We start from the raw sequence: 17,518 nt of genomic DNA, 5'->3' as shown, positions 1-17,518 counted from the left end.
TCATTTAGGTTACTATTTAATTATGAGGCTTAAATACTGCATTTTAGTAACATTTTAAGCACTATTTTAGCTGAAATAGATTGTCAGATGGCCGTGATAACCAAAAAAAAGTACATTTAAAAATACATGGATAGCAACAATAGCCAAAATAGTATTCAAATTCATTTTAATATCGGTCGATTTTGGTGCTTCACACCTTTTTATTGGTTATTTTTTGTTTTCAAGGTTCAAGATTTAGAATAAAAGTTACTTGTAAAATATTTTCTCTATTTAAAAACAACACAGTAGCGAAAGATGACTTCAAAGATGAACCAGAATGTATGTTCTCTTGCACAGCTGGATGTTGAACTCAAGAAAAATAATTGTTTGCATGGAACAAAACTGATTAACTAAACCAACGCAACAGCTAACTTTTTATTTTCACTATTCATGATGGCGTAGCAGTCAAAATAGGACAAATGAGCTCTCATGTATGAGACAAATTCTGGACCTTTGTCAATGAGGGGTGGGTCTTTCGAACCACCAGAACCCCCCTGGTTAAGGGTTTTTAATAAGCGTATGTGGCGTAAATGCAACATGTTTTGGCGCATTGATTATGTTTTCATTCATTTTTATTCTGCTTCATCCCTTTATTCATCAAGGGGCGCCACTGCGGAATGAACCACCAACTATTGCAGCATATGTTTTACACAGCGGATGCCTTTCCAGTTGATTATGCTATGTTAGTGAAACTAACAAATTAGTGACTGCATGGTTTCGATTACCATGTGTTTGGTTTTACTTGCTAAATTTTTTTCTAATTTTCAGAAGGGTGGGCTTCCCATATATTCCTGGAAAGTCATTTCATTAGAATACCTGGCAGAACAGTCATAAAATATCTAACTCAAGATCTGGCAACCCCGCGTGTTTCGCTGCCTGTTTTTGTTGTTGCCCAAGTCTCGTATATCACATGATGCGAGTCACGTAGTCTGCGTTGTTGTTAAATAGCGCTCAGCCTAGGCGGACACTCACACACACACATACACAGAGAGACAGATAGACGGACATCACACGACCAGCACGCTAAAAATACCCCTGGCATTTTTTCTTATGTTGTTAAAACTTTGTTGAGCTGAGTTTGACCTGAAGCAGGCACGCCATATACACGCGTGTTGCAGAGCGCTTATAATATAATAACATCAGTGCCTAAGAAGAGTTTAAAGCGCATTTTGACGCACGATGTCCACAAACACGCAGCAGAGCAAGAGCTGTCCCATCCCCACGCGGGTCCTGCACCTCAAAGACTGGTCTCAGCTGCCGGACTGCTACAGCCAGACCCCCGGGGGGACACTCTTCTCCACCACACCTGGCGGTAAGACTCACTCTCGCTACTGACTGAGGGAAAGTTTGTTTTATGTTCACACATTCAGACTTTCTCCTTTAATGTAATTTCAGAAAAGTATCATTTGCAAATTATAAATATGGAAATTATATTATTAGCCGAAACTATTAAAGTTTAGCATTGTTCACAGGCAACTAAACAGTGCTAATGTTGTTTTGAAGTCATACTTTCATGCAATTTCAGACCGAGGATTCAAATTAGCGTAGTAACGCTAGTTAAACGAAATACGGATCGTTAAAATGGACAAATGTGCGAAAAAAAAAAAACCCAACTTTACCTCAATCTTTCACTAAGTTTGGTTACTGTTATTATTGTGTGGTCAACACGTGCTTTGAGGATGTTGGGTGTTGGTTCTTGTTAGTGATTAAAGGGATAGTTCACCCAAAAATTAAAATTTGCTCATTTTTTAACTAATTAGCAACTTGTGTCATGTATATTTTTGACGTCACCACGCTACGTCGAATATTTTTGGGAATTAGCATATAGAAATTATTTTAAAACAACATTAGCACATCATTTAAATGGCTGTGAACAATGTTATACTTTAGATATGGCTGCTGATATAATTTCCCTATTTAAGATTTGCAAATAATACTTTTGCTCAAGTTCTATATTAAAGGAGAAAGTCTCAATGTGCGAATATAAAACCGACTTTATCTCAGCAATCACTTACTGAGGTAAAGTTGGTTTCATATTCACACGTTAAGAATTTCTTTTTAATATCATTTCAGAAAGGTATTGTTTCTGAAATCATATTAGCAGCTTATAACAGTCAAAGTATACTTTGTTCAGTCAAATAAATGGTGTTAATGTTGTTTTGAAGCTGTGATTTTTAGACTGAATATTTTAAAGTACCATGGTAAACATTATAAGGAGCGTGTCTCAAGTTTTCACCGAACGAATGTGTGAATATAAAGCCAACTTTACCTCAGTCTTTCACTGACTATGGTTGCTGTTATTATTGTCTGGTCAACACGTGCTTTGAGGAATATAAGAGGCTGGGTGTTGGTTCCTGTTGGGGATTAAAGGGTTAGTTCACTTAAAAATGAAAATTCTGTCATCATTTACTCTTTACTTGTTTTGAACTTTTGTGAGTTTCTTTATGTTAAAAACTTAAAAATGTGTATAAATATTTATATTTAATTTTAATTTTGGAAACCTGTAACCATTAACATCCATAATATTTGTTTTTCCTATAGAGGTCAATGGTTACAGGCTTTCAGCTTTCTCCAAAATTTAGTCTTTTGTGTTCAGCGGAAGAAAATAACTCGTTAATGGTTTATAACCACTGAAGGCTGAATATAATAGTGAGCTAATTTTCACCACTATCCTTTTTAAACAGCCTGACATTGTAGGTGGTGTCTCGACGTGGTATGTTTTGTTGGATTTAAGTATGTTTTGGGTTTTCATTTGGTCTGGAGATCAACTAAGATTAGGGTGAGTAAATATTGAGTACATTTTGGGTCAACTGTCCCTTGAAGCTCAGCAAACAATTTTACCCTGTATGCTTTAGGATAGTGTTTCTCAACCACGTTCTTGGAGGATCACCAACACTGCTTGTTTTGGATGTCTGCTTTGTTTGTCACACCCATTATCGCACTTTCAGTCTCTGCTAATGAGGTGTTGAGCACAATCAGGTGTGTTTGGTTAAGGAGATATGGAAAATGTGCAGAGCTGGTGGTCCTCCAGGAATGTGGTTGAGAAACACTGCTTTTGGATGAGTTTCCTTTAGATGTGTGTATAAAACATGTTTGGGAGACTGGGGAATGTTGTAGCATGGTGGATGGCATAATTGATCCCCATCAAGGTTTAATGTACATTTATTTTAAAAAAGAACTGTTGGATATCAACTGCCGAGAGAGTTTCCTTATAAAAAAAACATAAATTTCTGTCATTTAAAATATTTAAAAAATTGAGAACATTATAAAAACAGGCTTTAAAGTATTTAAAATTATTTCCTTTATTTTTTTTGCACCGAAATATTGAATATTTCTTTAACATCAGGATAATATATGATATTATATATATATATAACGGATTTGTAACAACTCGCCATGTTATAAATGTTATTTTACTTTTCAGTTGATGTTCATTAAAACTTGGCATTAAAACAATAATGTGCAATATCTGGTAATGTCCTGTAATTTTTTTTACTTTAAGGACATCTTTATTCATCATAAAATGCAATGCAATGCAGAAATAAAAAAATACAGGTGAAACAACTGTAAAAAAAAAAGTTATTAATAATAATAATAATAATATATAAAAACATTCAAACCATTTCTACAGTACATTATGCTCTACTGTAATAGTAGTAGTGGTAGTAATAATACAAAATAATAGTTTAGTGCCAGGATATTATCCAGGAATTTCCATTGATTCTAAAACCCTACACAAAAGTGCAAAAATCAGTTAAAACATCCATAAAAAGTTCCAGGGTATCCGCGGGGTCCTAAAAAGTCTTAAATGTCTTAAATTTCAAAGACCAAATTTTAGACCTTAAAGTCTCAAATTCACAGAAATATTGTGTTGTTGGTCTTAAATAATTTTAAACAGGTCTACATTTTAAAATTTGTCAAAGTAATGTTACCCAATTGTACCGAAACCCAATTTTTAAAAGTTTTTTATTACAAAGAGATGTTTATTTCGCAACTGCTGCTAGACATTTCACAGCAAATTTGTTGAATTAAAATTCCTAATCAGGAAAATAAAACTAAAAACAATTACACAATTCCTCATGATAATATCTAATTATTAAATAATAAAACAAGCAATATATCCCTTTACATAATCTTCCATTTACACAAAAACTATTTACAGAATGTGTAAGTGGATGTAATATTTATAGATAGGCATGAAATGTAAGGTTTTATAACAGAAAGGCATTAGGTTGAATAAGAGTTATACTCAATTCATTTAGACCAAAAGCAAACAAATATAATTTTTTTTTAATTTTTCGTGTAGTGTCCTTCATAATAAACATGCTTTTAACAATGTTAAACTTGTCATTAAAAAAAAAAAAAAAAAGAAACGTTGTTGAAAAAAAGTGTTTCCTGTTTTGACCTATATTTCACAGTCTATGGTTTTGACACATTGAAATATTGGTTAAGAAATAATTACATTTTTTTTTTCCCCAATTCCATTGATCCAACAGGGCCATTACCAAAAATCCTTAATGTTTAGGCCCGTATAAGTCTAAAATCTCATTCATAATGGTCTTAAAAGGGTCTTAAAATGTCTTAAATTTGACTTTATGAAACCTGCAGAAACCCTGAGTTCTTAACTTTCATAATATTTCCATAGTACACGTTTTAAGATACCAAACATCCTGGTAATTTGAATTAATTTCCATTAATTAAACACTTGGCAATCATATCCAAAATTGAAAACAAATGGTGTTTACACTCAAATATCGTATAATATGCATTAAATAAATTCATAACAACATATTTATTTACTGTGCATTAAACCAAGCAGTGGCTTGACCACGCAGAACTTCAAACAAATGTTATTAAATGTTTTTCACTCCTCCACATTCCTCTTTGTTGTGCACAACAAGTTTTTCATTGCATGCCTGCAGTAAGATAGCCCAACTGCCATGCTTCTTATGTAACAACGTGTCTGTTTATCTGATTTGCGTCTTGCATGGCCCTAAAATGATACCGGACATTCAGTTTATCTAATCGAGCGAAAAACAAATGCTTGACCCATTACTGTACAGGCCATGTCTCCTTTGTCCCCGAGTTTGGCATGTGTCTGTAACTGTAGCACATGGAGAGGAGGAGGCAATTCTTAGAAACAGGCCTCCTCCTCCTCCTTCACAGCTGCTGTGGTGGATTTCAGGAATAACAGGACTCCATGTGCTCTGCAATAGAGGTTCATTGGGGCCACTATATCATCATGAATGGCTCCCGCAGGGTAGAAAGCTGAATAACTGATCCGAGGCATGCAAATATACGTCTATATATATGCGTTTGGGTGTGTAGACCGTAAACATGTGGAGACTAAAGGCATGTGTGTGTGTGTCTGTTTATAGACCATGTATCTCTGCCAAATATGTGCCCAGATTAAGTTTCTCTCTACAAAACAAAGAAGAGAAAATACAGTTACGATACTCTACTACTCTTTCAACATAATGGAATATATTATATTAACATTTATATAAGTATTCACTCCAAAAAGTATTTTGCTTTGCTATTCTTGAGCTTGAATTAAACCATTAAATTAATGAGCTTAAACAACACAATTCTGGGCATTAAACATGTTAAGTTACCTTAATCGATTTGTGTTGGAACTACTCGAGGAATTTTCTTTATCATGTACAACACTACAAACAGTGTTAAAAATGCTGGCTTTCACAGAACTCATTCAGCGTATCCCAAAACAAATCGTTAATTTATTTTAACTTGTTTAACTTACAAATTTAAATTAACTTTATATATTTTTTTACTAATTTTAGTGGATTTAACGTAAAATAATTTAGTGTTGTCAGGATACTGGAATTCGATACCAATCGGTGCTGAAATTTTAAAAACATCAATTTCCTGCTTATATTTGAGCGCTGTTGAGCGCATTCTTATGGCTGATTTTTACTTCTTCATAGCCCATAACTTCTCAAAAAATGTAACTACACATCGCAACAACGCTTGGCGCAAGCTCTGTGATTGGTCGACTTGGTAGCTGTGCCGAATGTGGGCGGTGCTCATAGCCACGAGCCCAATGGAGTGAGTGTTTACAAGCGTCGAGTTCCGTGAAGGAGCTCCAGATGTTTTATGTTTACCTAATGATTAAAGTTGTTGCACATCCGCCGGTTTCTGCCTCTGAATGAGCGAGTTTTAGCTACTTGTACATTAAGGTAGCGTTCAGAAAAAGAAAAAAAAACACCCACGAAGACACAGAGGAACATAACCTACTGCCAGCTAGCATTTCGAAAGTGTTATTGCAGAGCAAAACAAACAGCATACAGAAGTATAAATCCACGACTAAACGCGAGGCAGACGCAGAAGTAAAAACCAGCCTTTAAACATTTAAACAGCCACTGTGTTCGTGCTGAACGCAATGGCAAATCAGCGCTGTTTAGAACGCTTAGAATTTTTTACATTTCAGTACTGATTGGTATTGAATTCCAGTATCGTGACAACACTAAAACAATTAGGCTGTCTCAAAATCTACAACACAACAATTGTGTTTCAACTTTTTTTTTAAGTAGTTTAAACAACCAGCAAAAGTAATTTTTTGAGTGTATCATATGTAGTACTGTTTGTTTAAATTTTGAAAACATCACAAAAAGTGTATGGATGTATTATAGTAGTTAGCATTTGGGGTATTGTCACATTGTCGCATATATAAAAAAAGGTTATACATTTTGTAGTATTAGTAATAGAGTGGTCCCTCGTTAATTAGGGGAGTTACGTTCTAAAAATCACCCGCAATAGGCGAAAACTAGCAAAGGTACAGTCTTAAAATATTGAAAATTTATGTAAATTTGGCAAGCTGAACGCATTCGGTACTATACAGAAAACAATCCACGAAACTGCGAGGCGAACCGCGTGACCCGCAAAGTGCCGAAAAGTGAACCACGTTATAGTGAGGAAACACTGTATTTCTTTCTACATGCAATTTTTAGTCGTTTTTTTTTTTAAGTGCATTCTTAGTTTAGATTAATAAATGAGCATATTTAGGTTTATTTATTTTTACACAAATTATAATTTCCTTTTATTTTCCTGTTGATTTTTGGGGTGAAAGGGAGTGGGAGTGAGGGGAAAACGCTTCAAGTTTAATGTAAACACTTTAGCTTATACGAATTTGATGACGTTGAAGAGCAGTCACCGAACAAAACGTGCTTGAGCAGGACTTGGCTGAGTTTGGTCTCTGCATTCCTCTGTCCAGAGCAGTTCACCGTTGTGCCTACTGTTGGTCCAACCCCAGCCAACATCTCTGTCCACACCCTGATCCTCCCCCCACCGTCTCTACCCCTTTTGTCCAGGACACATTGCACTGAAGGTTGCATAACATGTTTTTCAGCCACTAGTAACGACTGTTGGGTTCAGTAGATCTTTAAGCACAACAGATAATAAAAACACTTTAAAGGGATTGTCCACCCAGAAATTTAATATCTCTAAATTTGTTTTATTTTATGCTTGCATTGAATAAAAAAATAAGATATTTCTAAGAGTTTCTAACGTTCTTTAAAATATTATCTTGTGTACTCAACAGAAAAAGAGTGAGAGTAAAGATATTTTGGGTGAACTATCCCTTTTACAACTTTTAACTAATAGTCAAACCAGCTAATCTAGCACCATGTGGTTGTTTACAACTTGTCAAAACACGAGTTTGAACTTTGCTACATGGTGGGGTCCTTCTGGCCCAAAAATAGAAATTGTCATCATTTACTTGCCCTGCAAACCTGTTTGAATTTCTTTCTTCTGTCTTTTGTTTCTACTCCACACTCATGTTTGGAGAAGTTGTGCACGACCACATGGTGCTAAGCTAACTAGCACTGCTTTGGTTTGTTCATAAACTGAAAGCTTTTAAATTAATAGTTCTCTCACAAATTAAAATATACATTTACTCAGTGCTTTAAACCCCATTCAAGTTTCTATTTTCCTGTTAGGCACAAAATAAGATATTTTGAAGAACTTTGGTTAACCATTGACTGTCATAAAAAATCCTACCATGCATGTCAATGGCAGATTACAACATTATTCTAAATATATTTGTGTTTAAGAAAAAAATAAGGTCTGCATATAAGGCCCTTTTAAAAAACTTTAATTCATAAACTAAAGCAGCTCTAGTTAGCTTGGCACCATGTGGTTGTCACAGCTTCACGCACATTTTTAAAGGAGTAGATTTTGTAAAATAAAATGAAAGATTGTCCTACTAGAAGTTGTGAACAACCGCATGGCGCTAGCTAACAAGTACTGCTTTGGTTTGTATATGAATTTAAACTGCTTCATAACCTTTTCAACTTTCTTTTTTCCTGTTGAACACAAAGGAAGATATTTTGACACATTTTTTAAAAGGTAGATTTTGTTTAAAAAATAAATAAATAAATAAAAGATTGTCCTACTGGGCATGTCACTAGCTATGTTTCCATCCAAAAATGCTAAATAACTTTATGCGCAAAACTGGATTATCGTATAAAAGACGTGCAAATAAAGCAGCGTTTCCTTCCAACAAGTCAAAGAGAACAAAATCGCCAGTTTCTGATTTACTGACGGCAAACAGTAAAAACGTAATTTGCTACGATAGTAGAAGATGCGTGAATCTTTTCCGTTTACACAGTTAATGCGTTGTGACGTTTGAAGGCGTGAGACGCGGAGCACAGACGCTCTTGATTCTGGAGGTAATTGATACTATAATAACACTAATTCTGTAATGGTTAAGGCATTTAAAATGACCAAAACAACATTTCAGATGTTTTCCAGTGTGCTCAGCCTGCTGCTTTGTCTATTTGCACACATTTTTATCATCACATGATCTCTTATAACAAAATCACATGACTTTTTTTTTTTTACTGGACTGGAAAGTGTTTCCATCGCAGTTTATGCACAACTTTTCTTATCGAATAAAAAATTAATCCTACTTATTTATGCGCATATGGTTTTATGCACATTTTCTAAATTTATGCGCATCTTGGCGTTTCCATCAACCATTTTTCTTATGCGCATCTCCAAAATACACATAAAAATAGGTGGATGGAAACATGGCTACTGGCTTACTGCCCTGGTTGGAAAAATAAACAGCTTAAACCAGCATAAGCTGGTTTTATCTGGTCAACCAGCTTGTTTTTAGATTGGTTTTGGCCATTTCCAGGCTGGTTTCCAGCTATTTCCAGCCTGGTTTAAGCTGGACTGGTCAGTCTGGTTTTAGCTGGTCATCTCCCAGCTAAGCTGTTTTTTGCAGGATGTTTTTCCCTAATATCATTATCTGTGTTTAATAGAAAAAGAAAATAAAAATGCTTTGGAGTAGCTGATGATGAGTAAATTATTAGTATATTTTCATTTTTCGGAGATTTACTCTTAAGCTTTTAATTCATAACCACACCAAAGCTGTGCTAGTTAGCTAGCACCATGTGGTTTTTCACAGCTACTCCAAACATGAGCTTGAACTTTGCTACATCGAGGAGTCCCCAAGGCCCAAAAATAAAAATTTTGAACATGTTTGAATCTTTATCTTCTTTCTTACTTTCTACTCCACAACCTCATGTTTGTAGAAGTTGTGAATAACCACATGGCGCTAGCTAACTAGCACTGCTTTGGTTTGGTTATGAATGTATAGCTTTTTATCAACTGCTTTTTAACCTTTTCAACTTTATTTTTTCCTGTTGAACACAAATGAAGATATTTTGAAACCTTTTAAAAAGAGTTTGTTAAAAAATGATTGTCTTACTAAGCATGTGACTGGCTTACAGTTATCTTTCCTAAATATCACAATCTGTGTTTAATAATAGAAATAGAAAATCAAGAATGTTTTAGAGAGTGAGTCAATGGTCAGTATTTTTTTATTTTTTGGGGGGACAACTACCCTTAAGCTTTTAATTCAGAAACAAACCAAAGCTCTGCTAGTTAGCTTAGCTCCATGCGGCTGTTCACAGCTTCTCCAAACATGAGGTTGTGGAGTCGTGGCTCACGTGCAGACGCTCTCAGATTTCCTGGAACTAAACTGGGAGGTGCTGATCCTGCAATCCAGTTCACCCCATTTCTCATTGTAGGAGATTGTGAGTGCTGCCTTTTACATGCAAAATGACAAACGCTTCAGTCTTCGTTTACATTCTGATAGCATGGACATGTGAAGCGGCTATCGTTCCGCTATCTCGTTTTAGTTTTGTTAAATAGATTACAACTGCTGTTGGCTTGATTAAAATGACAAAAAATCCAAAGTTCAAGCTACATTTGCTAAAACATTTGGCTTGTTTTTGTGTGCGTGTGTTTTTTCCTCACACATGTAAGGCTGCACAATATAATGTATTGGTTCACTAGTTTTATATTTGGCATTTTTTCCTGTCACACAATGGAAGGCTGCAGAATTAAATGTAAAAACATATACTTGGAGAGGGAATTTGTTGTTTTACTCTATAGCTCAATTCATTTTACAAGCCCTTTTATATATATCATACCATTAAACCTCTTTTATAGTGACAATTTTTAGGACAATGTGGTATTTTTAATTAGAATTATACTGTTTGGATGATGAAATATTGCCATTTTGACATAAATGTAGCTGCTATCATTGCTAACACTGCATTAAATCTGCAGTGTTTTATGTAAATATGATTTTTTTCTAGCCATGTGATTGGCTGCTGTAATAAGCGTGCTCTCCCTCCTCCAGGAACCAGGATCATTTACGACAGAAAGTTCCTCCTGGACTGCAGGAACTCTCCGATCGCCCGGACTCCACCCTGCTGTTTGCCCCAGATTCCAGGAGTGACCATTCCTTCCCTCCACCCCGTGTCCAAACTGCAGGAGCTCAAAGAGGAGCTGGAGGAGGAGAAAGAGCTGGCAGGTAAAACCACTTTCTGCTCCAGAAAAAAAGAAAGAAAGTGAAAAACAAAAAAACCTGTTCTGCCTGCAATAACATTTCTAGGAAATGTGAAGTGCTCCAGGCTTCTCCTACACATTATTTAAAAACATATCATTTTTCAATATCAATCAGTTTGTTTCAGTCCTTAAACACTATAGAAATTGTCATTGTGGTTCTAGAATATATATTAAGTAGTATATCATATATATGACTTTTTTTTTTTTTTTTTTAATAATACTTTCTGTATGATGCTATACAATAAGATTTTTATGTATACATTAGATTAGTCAGTACCAAAGCCGAAACTGGAACTAATCTAACAATATCTTAAGATCAATTTATCTTTTAATAAAGAGGAAGAATTAAGAGGACCATAACATTTATAGAGTCGTCTGTCTATCCATCCATCAGTTCTATCCATACATCTATTGTTCTATCATCTATCTATAGCAGAGGTAGGGAACTATGGCTCGGGAGCCATATGTGGCTCTTTGACCAAAAATATGTGGCTCTCCAGCTGTCTCTCTTCAATAACATTTAAACATTTCGGAATCAGTTTCCTATTGAAAATACAATTACAATTCCCTTTATATTGTCTTTTCTACAGCAAAATGAATAAGAACTCGGTTAACAATAAAAGGACGTTTCAACCTGGTGCTGTGGTTTAACTTGAAATCATGACAACAATTAAGGGCAAATTATATTTCGTACATTTCTGTGGTACATTTCTATGGTAGTTTTATGCATCCATTAACGTTCTATCCATCTATAATTCCATTTATTATTCTATCCATCCATTGTTCTATCCATCTATCATTCTATCCATCTATCTATCTGTCTATTGTTCTATTCATTTAACTAGTTTCATCCATATATCCACCAACCTATCATTTCCTCTATCTATTGTTCTATCCATCCATCTACCATACTATCCATCTGTCTATCGTTCTATACATCCATCTATTGTTCTATTCATCTATCATTCTATCCATCCATCTATCGCTACATCTATCCATCTATCGTTCAATCCATCTGTCTATTGTTCTATCCATCTATCTATCGCTCCAACCATCTATTGTTCTATCCATCTGTCGTGTCATTTTATTCATCTAAATATCGTTCTTTCTATCATTCTATCCATCATCTACCTTTCTGTCCATCCATCTATCATTCTATCCCCTATCCATGTATCTTTCGTTTAATTCATCTACCGTTCTATCATCGATCTGTTTTTCTATCATTCTATCCATCCATCCACTGTTCTATCTATCGTTCTATCCATCTATCAATCTATCGTTCTATCCATCCATCCATGGTTCTATTCATCAATCATTCTATCGATCCATCTATCTATCACTACATCTATCCATCTGTCATCCTATCTATCATTCAATCCATCTATATGTCGTTATATCGTTCTATTAATCTATCTATCGCTACATCCATCCATCCACTGTTCTATCTATCATTCTATCCATCCATCTACCATTCTATCCACCAATCTATCCTTATATCATTCTATCTTTCTATCCACGTATCTATCGTTCTATCATCTATTTTTCTATTCATCTATCTATCGTTCTATCCATCTATTGTTCTATCCATTTATCTATCATCCATCTATCTATTGCTACATCCATCCATCCACTGTTCTATCTATCGTTCTATCCATGTATATATCATTCTATTATCCATCTATCTATCTCTATCATTTTATCCTTCTATCGTTCATTATCCACCGCTCTATCTATAGTTCTATCAATCTACTGTTCTATCTATCTATCTATCTATCTATCTATCTATCTATCTATCTATCTATCTATCTATCTATCTATCTATCTATCTATCTATCTAAATAATTGCATTACATTTTGCAATATGTGTAGATGCAATAAAATGAGAATTGTTAAATGACCTCATAAAAAGTATAATAATAATAAATTTAAATGTAAAACATAAATTCGATCAAATAAAATGTTAATTATTAAAATTAATTATAAATTTGAATAACTTTCTTATTAACAAAACACTCATTTAATTGTTCTGCAAAACCATTTTCTTGAATAAGATGTTGAAAATTAAAACACTCTAAAGTACGTGTACAAAGACCTTAAGCTTCTAAACCCTCAACAACAAAAAAAATGATCTCCTAAAACAAATCATTTCAGTCTAAGATCATATTTGCTTGTATTGTAAAGTCTGTTTGAAACCCTAATCAGTCTTTTCTTTCTTCGTTTAGCTGACGACAGCCAGTTTGAGATGGACATCTGAGTGTTTGTTGTACCTCCTGTGGAGATTTCTCTGTTTTATCAGTGGAGATGCTGCTGTTTTTCCCCACAGTCAGCGGACATCACGTATTCACCAGATTTCAAGGCTTTTCATGAGCCGAACGCTGTATTATCATTTTCTTTCAAAGTATTTGTGAGATGTTTACCAGAAGAAAAAAACATGATTCTTTATCAGCGGCGGTGTTTAAAAACCTTTATTGTACATATGGTACTTTCTACTTTCTTTTTTTTTTTAAGAAAATGTAGCGATATGTGTAAGCCGGGGAAAAAACCAAACCAAGAGGCCAAATCTCTCATTTCTGAGCAATATATCTCAGCAAACATTGATTGTTGAACGGTAAAGGCTGAATATGCAGCAAATAAATGTCTTTTTTTGCATATGTTTGGTGTTTCGCCTTAAAAAAATCCAAGAAAGCACATTAGAACGTGAAATGTTCACCACCGTGTGCCCTCAGGGGTTTCCTGGTGTTTCAGTTGCCTGGATTTCCTCAGGTTTTATTATTTTGATTGAAATAAAAAAATAAACAAAATACTTGTCGTGTTCTGTTTGGAGTTGGGTCAATATTACGATCTGTTACGTGGGTTTTAGAATTACAATAAATCTTATCTACTGCTAAAACTACATTTTTGTTTTCAAGAAGAAAAGATTTGGCTTTGTGCTAATGAAATATAATTGCTGTAATGGCACACAACGGCAAAAATAGTAAAAAATGTAAATTATGACTTGTATTTAATGATGAATAACAATAATAGTAATTAATAAGATATGTTAATCTATTTAAAAAGGTAGAATGTGATATCAAAATTTAGCTTTTGTATATGATGCATGTGTATACATTCACTGGCCATTTTATTAGGTACACCTTACTAGTACAAGGTTGGACCCCATTTTGCCTTCAGAACTGCTTTAATCCTTCGTGGCATAGATTCAACAAGGTACTGGAAATGTTTCTCCCGTTCCACCACTTCCCAAAGAAGCTCTATTGGATTGGGATCTGGTGACTGTGGAGGCCATTTGATGAATTATAGTGAATAATTTTCATGTTCAAGAATCCAGTCTGAGATGATGAAAGTAGCCATCAGAAGATGGGTACACTGTGGTCATAAAGGGATGGCCATGGTCAGCAACAATACTCAGGTATGATGTGGCGTTGACACGATGCTCAATTGGTATTAATGGGCCCAAAATGTGCCAAGAAAATATCCTCCACACCATTACACCACCACCACCAGCCTAAACCGTTGATATAAGTAAGGATGGATCCATGCTTTCATGTTGTTGATGCCAAATTCTGACCCTACCATCCGAATGTTTCATTAGAAATCAAGACTCATCAAACCAGGCAACGTTTTTCCAATCTTCTATTGTCCAATTTTGGTGAGCCTGTGCGCACTGTAGCCGCAGTTTCCTGTTCTTAGCTGACAGGAGTGACAACTGGTGTGGTCTTCTGCTGCTGTAGCCCATCCGCCTCAAGGTTGAATGTGCTTTCAGAGATGCTTATCTGCAAACCTCTGTTGTAACCAGTGCTTATTTGAGTTACTGTTGTCTATCAGCTCGAACCAGTCTAGCCATTCCCCCTCTGGCCTCTGACATGCCTAAATGCATTGAGTTGCTCCCATGTGTTTGGCTGATTAGAAATTTGTATTAACAAGCAGTTGTACCTAATAAAGTAGTCAGTGAGTGTATATATACGTGTATATATACAGGGTCATAGCGGACATTTTAAAAGTGTGTGTGGGGGAGGGGCTGTATGAGATCATATGTTCATATAATGATTAATCCCCTATATATAATAGCGAAGTACAAGAACTGATCAATTTAGTGACCCCTTACATCTCAGACATCAGTCTTGCGTAAAAATAAAATGAATAGCGATATGAATTTGCAACACTCTAGGTTAGACTAGCATTAGCCTACCTCTACTGGTAGGTGTTGTAATTACACCCTATTTGACAAAGAGGTGAAAGACACTTTAATAAAAATAAATAAATAAAAGAGTTTTCAATATATAGAGAACTATTCCGTACAATTATTTTCTAGAACGTTTAAAATGGCTGGAAAAATCACTTCCAGACATTCAGCATGTTAGCTTCATGAAAACAAATCTGGAACGCAAAAGTTGCTGCTGCTTTAAATAGAAATTCAGCGAAAGCAGAAGTGAAAGAAGCATGTGGCGGGAAAAAAAGCTTCTCTTCATCTCAGAGTTTATCTTCATCGACGTACGGCTCTTCAAAACAGGTATAAACTGATAAAGCGGTAAATTCTTCTCAAAGCTACGGCTATAACACTCCTGACTGAACTCCATGACCCCACAGCAACCTACTTTTCTCTGTTAGTCTTAGTGGTGGACGAAAAACTAATACTTTCACTTAATTGTTTAGGCTATTTTAAGTTACTATGTCTCTTTCCAGCCCAGCATTTTTGACGGCCCTCAGACATAAAAATAATTAATCAAACCTCTGCTTTTGAGAAGAAAAAACAACATTCATTCGTGTTTACGTTGTGTGTTTGTGTTTTATGAGCACATGAACGCAGATAGATATAATCAAAAATACAATATTTGACAAAAAAAAACATTCTCGTAATGTCATTTTTTAAGATTATGCTAACAATATATAGAGATGTACAAACAGTACATCGTTGTCACTGAATTGAAGATATATGTGGGGCATAATCATATGACAGCATATCCTCACCTTGGAATTTTAACTTCTATTTGACGTTTTTATATTAAAAAGAAGTTAACCATCTATTCATTTTAATCAGTATCTTATTTACTTTATTTGTACATTTTGACTTAATCAGTTCTAGATTTTCTATTTGGGAGCTAATCAGCATGGAATAAACTCAAGCTGAGTGATATTAAAGGGATAGTTCACCTAGTTTTAGTTTACTCATCCTCCACGTGTTTCAACCCTGCTGAAAAAAAAAACTGCTTAAACCAGCCTAGGCTGGTTGGTTGGTTTTAGCTGGTCAACCAGTCTGGTTTTAGAGGGATTTTGGCCATTTCCAGCCTGCTCTTAGCTGGTCAGGTTAGGAAATGACCATCTAATACCAGCTTGACCAGCCTGGTTTAAGATGGACATAGGGGTTTCAGCTGGGCTCCGAGCCTGGCTAGGTTGGTCAAGCTGGTCATCTCCCAACCTGACCAGCTAAGACCAGGCTGGAAATGACTAAAACCCCTCTAAAACCAGGCTAGGCTGGTTGAAGCTGGATTTTTAAGCAGGGAAACCTGTATTTTTCATTATATATATATATATATATATATATATATATAGAGGATATACTGAAGAAAATTGGAAAAAAGCAGCCATTGACTTCTATTAGTATTCTTTGGGATGTCAATTGCAGCTTTTCCCTCCAACATTCTTCAGAATATCTTGTTTTGTGTTCAGCAGAAAGTAAAAAAAAACTTTTTTCTCAATTTTTGTTTACATATTTAATTGTAATCTGGTGTCCTTTGAAGTGACACCCATTATTTAAAATGCACTTCATGTTTACTCGTATAGCACTTTTCACAATAATTATTCCAAAAGCAGCTTCACAAATGGTGCACATAATGAGAGCAGTAAAAATAATATTTCTTGACAAAAGTCAAAATGGCACTAAAAAAGGAAATCAGCTGTGTAAAGCGTTGGCATTATATAAACATAGTAATCCTGCAGTTATAGGGTTTTCATCCAATCAAACTGACAATTTCATATAAAAAAAATATGATAAATGTTAAACAAAGATAAATCCCTGTATTTTGTACATTATCAAGCTGTTTTTTTGCGGTCACCATACCAATACACCATTTTTAAGGTGCAGTTCAGTAAAAATGTTTAAAAAAAAAAAAAAAAGTGAAAGAATTAATAGTTAGTGACTTAATGACTACATTTCTGCCTAAAAATGGTTTACAAAACATTACCCATACTAAATTTTAAACCACAAATTAGCCTAATAATGCCTATACATCATCCCTGCAGACATATTAGAACATGCAAAACTAGCATTACAGCATTCTTAATGTGTCAAGACTTATCCTTTACATAACCACCCTATGTGGTATAATGGGTCACATTCACCATTTGCACACTAGAATTATCCAGTAGCAAATCAGTGCTCGATAGGTTGCGGTTAAAATAAACTCAATGTGAATACAGCATTATTTCTTCATAGCATTTGTCCTTTTACTACTGGTGTACTTTGCCCAGCGTTGCACTTTGTACACCAATACTGCTAAATCAGTCATTTATTTTAATCATATTTGGTTAAAAAAAAAAATATATATATATATATATATTTATTTATTAAGACGCGAAATCACTAGACATACAATAGACA

General features: G+C 34.8%; 1 protein-coding gene across 1 annotated transcript; it reads left to right on the top strand.

Moving 5' to 3' along the window:
* The first annotated feature begins 976 nt into the window (after positions 1–976).
* eif4ebp3l (eukaryotic translation initiation factor 4E binding protein 3, like) lies at positions 977–13,721 on the top strand. Its single transcript, XM_056472791.1, has 3 exons — positions 977–1,351; positions 10,712–10,885; positions 13,143–13,721. The coding sequence occupies exons 1-3, from the start codon at positions 1,219–1,221 to the stop codon at positions 13,172–13,174; spliced, it is 339 nt and encodes a 112-aa protein (XP_056328766.1). The 5' UTR covers positions 977–1,218; the 3' UTR covers positions 13,175–13,721.
* The last annotated feature ends 3,797 nt before the right edge of the window (positions 13,722–17,518 follow it).

The sequence above is a fragment of the Danio aesculapii genome, chromosome 14 (genome assembly GCF_903798145.1).
Source record: "Danio aesculapii chromosome 14, fDanAes4.1, whole genome shotgun sequence".
NCBI lineage: Eukaryota > Metazoa > Chordata > Actinopteri > Cypriniformes > Danionidae > Danio > Danio aesculapii.
Note: the sequence above shows the minus strand (reverse complement) of the source record. Positions and strands in the feature narration are given on the sequence as shown.